The 9,588-nt window shown below is 35.8% G+C and overlaps 1 protein-coding gene across 1 annotated transcript in view; it reads right to left on the bottom strand.

Moving 5' to 3' along the window:
• Faf1 (Fas associated factor 1) overlaps positions 1 to 9,588 on the bottom strand; it is a 375,874-nt gene that overhangs the window by 266,581 nt on the left and 99,705 nt on the right. Inside the window, exon 4 of the mRNA XM_015485020.2 lies at positions 2,462 to 2,667. Within this exon, the coding sequence (XP_015340506.1) occupies positions 2,462 to 2,667 (206 nt within the window). The remainder of the gene's footprint in view (positions 1 to 2,461; positions 2,668 to 9,588) is intronic.

Here is a 9,588-nt window from a genome sequence, read left to right as displayed (position 1 = left end):
GGGGGGGGGGGGGCGCAGTAACAAAAGTCATTAAGACAGAAAAAAACAAAATGGCAATAGTAAGGAAATTAAAATATTTGCAAACCGAGAAAACTCTTATCAGGCAAATGAACTTTCAAAAATGAAACAGAGGGGCTAGGGTTCTGACTCAGTGATAGAGCACTTGCCTGGCACATGTGAGGTACTGGGTTTGATCCTCAGCACCACATAAAAAATAAATAAATAGGGGCTGGAGCTGGGGCTCAGCAGTAGAGCGCTTGCCTAGCATTTGCGGGGCCCTGGGTTCGATTCTCAGCACTACATAAAAATAACTAAATAAATAAATAAAGGTATTATGCCCAACTACAACTAAAAAATAAATATTTAAAATAAATAAATAAGTAGATAAATAAATAAGATAAAGGTACTATGTCTGTCTGCAGCTAAAAAAAATCTTAAAAGAAAAAGTAGTAAAAGCTTTCCCTGATAACCAAAAGCTGAAGGAGTTTAGCACCTTCATTATAAGTGGTAAGGTGAATTCTTCAAGTTAAAACAAAAGGATACTAGACAGCAACAAGAAAGTATATGAAGATATAAAGTTCACTGGTAAAACTAAATGTATAGTTTTATAGGTAAAACTAAATGCAGAATACTATATTACGGTGTTTAAGTCATTGTTAACCTGCTATGTAAGTTAAAAGTGCAAAAAAACCCAGCAAAATAATGGATACCCAATATAAAATGATGTATCATTTATGACAATAACATAAAATATCCAGAGTGGGGAGAAATAAAACAGAAGAGAATGTATATGATTAAAATTTGTATATTATTAAAGATTTTTTTAATGACATAAAGAGTAGTTTAGTGGATTTTAAAAAAAGATTCAAGTGTATGCTATTACAAAAGACTGAATTTAGATTTATGGATACACAAAGGATAGAAAAATATCCCATTCCAATAATAATGAAAAGTAGGAGTGGCCACATTTACATAAACAAAACCAACTAAGTCAAAACTTATCACAAAAGACAACAAAGGATATTTTATGATAATTAAAGGGTCAATTAAAATTACAAATATATAGCATCAGAGTACCCAAATATATGAAGCAAACATAAAACTGATGGCAGAAACAGAAATCAACATAATTAGAGTAAAGGATTTCAATATTTTACCTTCAATAATGAGAACATCCAGCTAGAAGATCATAAGAAAACAAATGAACAAATGCTATAGACCCATTCAGTTAACAGAAAAAAAAGTCAATTATGAGAGTTCAGTGAGTAAGAGAGAAAAAGTGGTAAAGGTAAAACTGGAAATATAGGCAGAGGCCTAATTAAGCAGGAACTTACAAGTCATGTTAAAATTTTATCCTAAAAAACAATGAAAAGTTTTTGAACAGTTTTAAGTGAGAGAATAATATAGTCTGATTATTGTTTAGTGTTTCAACAGTTTTGTTTCTCAATGCCAATTAGTGAAATTGTATTACAAAATGATTTCCCACAAAATGAACAAAGGCAAAATTTCAAAATTTATCTAGATTTAAGGCAAAACTACATTAAAATAGAAATTAATACAATTTCTCAGTCTATAACAAAATTGGATCAAATAAGCTGAACCAAATATGACTTCAATATGGTTAAGCTAGAGTAATTTAGTTACTTAAAGTAAGTTAAAGTCTATCCAAAAATGGCAAGCACATATTTTGAGTTTCCTTTAATAGGATTTTTCAACTGGCAGAGAGAGAAAATTAAAAAAAAAAAAAAGATGAAAACATACCTCACATCTGATTTTCATGCTTTGAATATATCAGGTAGTGTCAATGTGAGAGTATTAAGCAGAACCTTTAAGAAGTAATTAGGCAATGAGGGTTCTGCCCTTTAGAGATGCTTATTAAAGGGCTTGACAAAGAAAACTCATTCCTTTTGCCCTTCTGCTTTATGCCATGTGAGAACCCAGCAGTCCTCCCTCCAGAGGATGTAGCATCCAGGTACCATTTTGGAAGCAGAAAGCAGCCATCACCAGACACTCAACCTGCCAGTGCCTTGATCTTTGATTTCCCAATCCTCAGAAATGGGAGAAAATAAATTTTTTTTCTTCACAAATTATCCAGGCTCAGGTATTCTGTTACTGCACAAAACTAAGAAACATACTACAAAAAAATGAATGTGTTTTAGTAATAAAACTGGTATGCAATGTTCCCAATAATTATAGTATTTTTGATTTGCATCAGCCCTAAAAGAGCATCATACACCATCTCATCCATGTGGAACAACAAAAAACAATTATTCTTAAACTTACCTCAAACTCAACACAGAACACAATAATCGACCTGTATGGGAAAGCATCAGTTTCAATTTGTCCCCCACCCCCCAAAACCCTTCTTGGTAGCAATCAACTCAAAAGAAAAGAATTTCAACTGAATATATACCTAATTAATTACTCATTTGTGAGGACTTTATGGTATAGAAATTCTTACCAACAGTACAGCTGTCTTCAAGTACCACATCAACATTTCTGTCTCTGTACTCAACTCTGAAATCCAGCATACGAGGTTGCCTTTCTACAATCTGCCTAGATGGCATCACAGGTCGAAACGCTGAAGAGGAGGAGGGAGTAGTAGCTGGAGCTGGGTGACTTGTTGGATCAAATGCAGGGCCTGGTATGGTCTCACCTCCATAATCACTACAACGTTAACAGAAAAGGAGGATTATCATCAAATAGATCATTATAGAATACTACTAAGAACCCTCTTCATCCTTGACTTCTATATTCTTCCTATGAAGTTTACACACCCAAGAGTCAAGACCAAACTTAAGTTCCACTTCCTCCAATAAATCTTTTTCAGGGACCAAAGGCCACAATATCACACACTCTAACTGAGTCATGATTTGACTCATTAACTCTACTTTCCACAAAGACTATTTGGAAATTTTACAGCTTTATTCCTCACTTCTACCCCCTCTAAGTCGTGGTCTTCAAAGACTTTTTTTTTTTCCTAGTCCACAGAGAAAAGAGAAAACATCAAGAGGAATTCCCCCTTAACATCAAATCCACAAACTAACCCAGATATGCACTCTCCCTCACTCTCTCTTCATATAAAATACAGGGGACATCATTGTTCCTATATGAAAAATCTAATACCATCTTCTTATTAGCTTTACATTAAGGATTATACCCCTCCTTTCCTTTCCAGTATCTTTGGTAACTCCTGTGTTCTGGATTCTCCGCTCCCCAACCCTGCCCCAATTCTGTGAATAACATTTAAACATGTTTCAAATCTTTTTTCTTCTTAAGAAAAATGAAATCATGGATCTGCCTACTTAATAGCTGTTTCATTTGTAAAATGGGAAAAATAATTATATTTGGCCAATGCTAGTACTCTAGTGAGATCTCGAACCACAAACTCAGTGTATCTAAACCTTCATTAATGTTTCCCCAAGCCTGATCCTCCTTGATTATTCTTAATATCAGCAGCCCAATCCAGAAACCTCTGGTGTTATCCTTGATGCCTTCTCTTCTTCAACTCCCAAGTCTAATCAGTTCTTTCAATTTTACCTCCTAAATCTTTTAGATAAATAATCCACCTTTACTCTCTTAAACTGCTACCTTAATCCAAGTCACAATCATCTCTTGTACCAACTAACATAAACAGCCTCCCAACTAATCTCTTACTACATTCTCTTGCTCCCCTGCAATCCATTCCATACCACCTGTTATGGTTTGGATGTGAGGTAACCCCCAAAAGCTCACATGAGAGTAAAGGTTCAGAGGAGAAATGATTGAGTTATGAGATTCTAGCCCAATCAGTGATTTAATCCCCTAATAGGGAATAGCTGAGTGGAACTGAAGTGGTAGAGTGTGGCTGAAGAAGGTGGGCATTGTGGCATGGCTTTGGGAATATACTTATATCTGGCAAGTGGAATCTCTGCTTTTTGATTACTATGATGTGAACTGCTTCCCTCTGCCACACACTCCACCATGATGTTCAGCCTCATCTTTAGCCCCAAGAAATGGAGCCGGATTTGATAGACTAAGACCTGTGAAACTGTGAGCCCTCAAATAAACCCTTCCTCCACTACAGTTGTTTTGGTCAGATCCTTTAGTTACAGCACTGAAAAGCTGACTAAAACACCATCCCTAAAGTGAAATTAAAGAAAAAAATGTCTTTGTACATTTTATTTCTTAATCTTTCCATTAATCCTGACAGCTCTTCTAATAGAGTACCCTTTAAAGCCCTGATTTGAATCCTACCTTTCCATTCTGATCCTGTAGCATATGTTAATAACCACAACTGTCTTCATTAATCTTATCTTACCTTGGTCCTTAACATTTCACCAAAGAACATAAGCTATTCCTTCAAAGAAAAGTTTTTCTTCACCAAATCAATCTCACTCCTATTTTTCTTAGACTTAATTATATTTCATATTTCATATCTCTAACTGAATATATTTCAATTCATTTTGCTACCATAGACTAGGTCTAATTCTCTACCGCTATTATAATTAAAAATTTGTAGACAGCAGAATGCATTTTGATTCATTGTACACTATTGCAGTACAACTTTACATTTCTATGGTTGCACATGATAGTATCACACTATATGTGCAGTCATACATGTACCTAGGGTAATGGTGTCCATCTCATTCCACCATCTTTCCTGCCCCTATGAACCCTCCTTGCCCTCTCTCCCCTTTGCCCAAAGTTCCTCAATTTTTCCCATGCCTCCCCCTCCCCGTTATGGACCAGCATCCACTTATCAGAGAAAACATTTGGCCTTTGATTTTGGGGAATTGGCTTACTTTGCTTAGCATGATATTCTCCAACTCCATCCATTTACCTCCAAATGTCATAATTTTATTCTCTTTTAATACTGAGTAATATTCCATTGTGTATATATATCACATTTTCTTTATCTATTCATCTACTGAAGGGCATCTAGGTTGCTTCCACAGTTCAGCTATTGTGAATTGAGCTGCTATGAACATTGATGTGGCTGCATTACTGTACTATGCTGATTTTAAATCCTTTGGGTATAAACCGAGGAGTAGGATAGCTGGGTCAAATGGTGGTGCCATTCCAAACTTTCTAAGGAATCTGCATCTGTCTTCCAGATTGACTGCATCAATTTTCAGTCTCGCCAGCAATGTATAAGTGTGCCTTTTCCCCAACATCCTCCCAATATTTATTATTGTCTGTATTCTTGAAAACTGCCAATCTGACTGGCGTGATATCTTAGTTTTGATTTGCATTTCTCTAATTACTAGATATGTTGAACACTTTTTCATATATTTGTTGATCAAATGTATATCTTCTTCTAAGAAGTGTCTTTCAGCTCGTTAGCCCATTTATTCATTGGGTTGTTTATTTTTTTGATGTTAAGTTTTTGGTTCTTTATATATCCTGGAGATTAGTGCTCTATCTGATGTGTGTGTGGCAAAAATTTGCTTCCAAAATGAAGGCTCTCTGTCCACCTCATTGATTGTTTCTTTTAGCTTTTTAGTTTGAGTCCATCCCTCTTATTCTTCCTTTTTTTTTTTTAACTTGTCAATGCACCTTTATTTATTTATTAATTTATATGTGGTCTGAGAATCGAACACAGTGCCTCACACATGCTAGGCAAGCACTCTACCACTAAGCCACAACCTCAGCCCCGCCATTTATTAATTCTTGATTTTATTTCTTGTGCTTTAGAAATCTTGTTAAGAAAGTTGGGGCCTAATCTGATATGATGAAGATTTGGGCCTACTTTTTCCTCTATTAGGCGCAGGGTCTCTGGACTAATTCCTTGACAGACTTTGAGTTGAGCTTTGTGCATCTCATTTGTTTTTTATATCTGTATCCTCTGCTCCGAGCTCAATATTTTTTACATGGCAATCAAATAATACAAGGCAATCAAATATTTGCCAAACTAATAAATGAGGAATAATCATTTAAAACACTGGATTTTTTTCTGACTTAATGTGTGATATGCATTGTCACCTTTTTGTTTCACTAAAGGAAAAGTTTGGGAAGGGAGGGAACATAAAGTATGGTTTAGTTGAAGCATCATTTTGTATGTGTCTTCCACCACCACCAGATCTCAAGACCAGCTCTAAAACATCTTTATTCTCCCCTGGAATTTAAGGAAAAAGAACAGACTGGGAACCTGCACAGAAACAACAAGAACCAATACATACTCAATTAAAGCACTGCTCAAACAACCAAGCAAGAGAGAATATTTATGTCAATTTCCTTAAATCATACTATTGCTCTGATGTTTATCAAACTATAGATTAATTACACAGTTGATTCAGAGATTTGTGATCAGTCTTTTAAAAACCAGAATAGAAATTATTGGGATATGTCACTTAAGAGGATCAAGTGTTTCATAAAACTTTGTATTCTATTACATATTTGCATATGTGTGTCTGAGCTTCCAAGTGTTTCTCATTAAAGGTTAAAGGGAAAAAAAAATTTAAAGCAAAGTTCAGATCTCACCACAGAGCACACTTCAGTAATCAGTGATCCAAACACAAAAATCTACCCTCTCTCCCAGTTGTTAAATTCAAAGAAAGTAATCCTATAAATAAGACATGGGAACTGAGGAATGTCCAAAAGAGGAAAGCATGACATTGTTGAAATCCAATGTGAGTTCCTAAATATCTATGAACAGAAACTATGCAATGAAACTTCTTTATATCTCTAATATTTGCAACAACTTCTCAAACCCTAAGAAAAACAGCCTAGGACAGTAAGCAGGTAACTGACTTATTGTTTCTTAAGTCCAAAATATCCTTCTATATATCTTCTATTTGAATCCATCTGAGATACAGGAGCTGAGAAACTGAAAAACTGTATTTTCCTTTGCTAGATGGTTTCCTGCAACAGGGGTTATTAGTTAGGAGGAAGGAAGTCAAGACTTCTTACCTCTTGGTTACATGCATTTCCATCAGCATCACCTAAAGGTTCCAGCCCTCTCCTTTTTTTAATTAATTTTTTTATTTATAATATGACAAAGGAATACATTACAATTCTTATTACATATACAGAGCACAATTTTTCATATCTCTGGTTGTATACAAAGTATATTCATACCAATTCATGTCTTCGTACATGTACTTTGGATAATAATGTCTATCACATTCCACCATCATTTCTAACCCCATGCCCCGTTCCTTCCCCTCCCATCCCTCTGCCCTATCTAGAGTTCATCTATTCTTCCCATGCTCCCCTTCCCTACTCCACTATGAATCACCAGCTTCTTCTCCCCCATTCCAACCTCCCCCGTACTGGGGATTAAACCCATGGCCTCATGCATGCTATACAAGTGCTATATCACTGAACCATATCACCAGGCCTATAACCAGCTTCTTGATATACCTACAGATACCAGCAGCAGCTGGACAATGTGTGTTCATAGGTCTGACCCCTGTTCCACAGACACCCTCTGAGCCTCATTTAAGAGTATTAACTTCTTCCATCAGTTACTGTATCTAAGGTTCACCTTTTTGCTCTTTTGTCTTTCACACCTATATAACCAACGCTACATTAATGTTTCTCTGTTCTAATACATAGACTTTCATTTTCCTGACTAGATCCTAAGGAGTCCTGGGAAACATACTTTTAAAGATAAGATTGGAGAACTGGCTTGCTTATGTCCTTGACCTTCAATTCATTGCTAGTTCCTTGCCAAGAGAAAATGTGATACTAGTGATCCATACCATGCATTGGCAAAATGATTAACTAAATTATGTATAGCTCATTGTGATGATATGTCTACTGTACATATACCCTCCTACAACATCATCCATGAAGTCATGAAGGACACTGCATTTTAGGATTAAAAAATATATTAGTAAACGAATCTATATCCTTGAAAAACTTTGTAGTGGCTTTCTTCTGTGGGCTGGAATGAAATGAGTACAAGATACCACTGACAGTCTTCCTAATGAGCATGATAAGATACCAGAATGGTAGAAATCAAATGGCAAAATTTAATGATAAGAAAAAATATGAGCAATTACACTAAAGGACAAAAGCAGCAATCAATTTGCAGAGACCTTTAGTAGTGCTTCACTAAGCCTCAGTATTTCTATGGAAAAAAATTTAAGGTCAGGCCATTAAAACATTACTTGATCTATGAACAACAGAAACTTTAAACCTGGCAGCTTAAATCTCAACTTCAGTAACCAAAATGGATAGTCAGTCACTCCCAGAGTTTCTAAGCACAAGTAGTTTACAGACATAAAATCGCTGGATTAAATGGGAGTTCTGGACCCCACAAAAACAATACAACAGAGACACAAGTGTGTACTGTAAATTTTATTCTAAGATATTCCCTAAGACACCTGAAGCTGTTTACTAGCTATCTGTGTACTAATTAAAATACTCAAAATTTTAGGGCACTGACAGACTCTGCCTCCTGAAATGATGCTAATTCCTAGAGATTTTTCAAAGTGAAAGGTCACAATGTAAATGAAGTCTTGGCACAAACTGGCTCTTTGTAGGTTCAAGTAAGTTCAATCTGTCAACTTTCCCTACAGTTATTCCCCCAGGTCCCAAATGCATACTAGAAAGACACAGTAACTGCCAGAAATCCTACATTGATTTCCTGATCCACAGAGTTAGGGTTATTAGCAAATGATCTTCCACATATTTTTTATTCTGTACACTAATTTGCAAGCACCATGACAAGCAATTTACTTTCAACCAACACAGTATACCTTCATTGTCTTTTTCTGAAGATACTATGTTAGTTTCCTGCCATTGTCACAATAATCTAATCCAGAAAGATCCTGATCACCTAGACGTTCCACAGAACAATATCACATTGATGATAATGAGGATTGAACCTAAAAGAACAGAAGTAGTAACTGATGTTTTGATATAACACATGCATGCTACACAACTCAAAAAAATGCAAGGGCCTGCTGTCTTAATAGGAGTCTACTAACTTAATAAAGCTTCTGGGGTCCAGTTGTCAAAATCATGTTGGGATGAAATATCTGTTGCTTTGCCTTGCATTTCCCATCAATAACTAAGAGATAAGTAAGCTAACGAAAGAAGAAAAAAGTTAAGACTGGGAAGAGAAAAATTAGGTACGTATAATATGCTGGCACCAACCAAAAATTGACTGATCCAATATTATAGCCTCAATCAAAGTTATGCCTGAAAAACAGCAGTGAAAGAAAAGCCTCCTAGTGGGGATAAGTTAAAATTGCACCACAGGTTGGCCATTTCATTTGGAAGGAGAGCCACTAAGGTACAAATCTTCTTTGAATCATAAACAATTAATGCGCTAGAGAATGATCAGGACTTGGAAAGAATAAAACTGGAAAACTGGGTAACTAGAAAGAATGAGGAACACACATAAAATTTTTCCTATACATTACCCATTAAAGAAAAGGCTCTCAATAACATAGATAAGAAGACATTGTTGTTTAGTCAGCTTTTTTTTTCCCACTTGCTACTTGTACATTAATGTACAAAGGGATAGAGGTTAGGCATGGGCAGAACATGGACTTCCTGGTAATAGATTTTTTTTTTCCAATAAGGGAAGAGGCAATGATCTGTCTTCACTGGGAAGGAAGGAAGGAAGGAAGGAAGGAAGGAAGGAAGGAAGGA

This window comes from Marmota marmota, unplaced genomic scaffold, assembly GCF_001458135.2.
Source record: "Marmota marmota marmota unplaced genomic scaffold, marMar, whole genome shotgun sequence".
Lineage (NCBI taxonomy): Eukaryota > Metazoa > Chordata > Mammalia > Rodentia > Sciuridae > Marmota > Marmota marmota.
The sequence above is the reverse complement of the archived record's forward strand: the minus strand, read 5'-3'. Positions and strand labels throughout refer to the sequence as shown.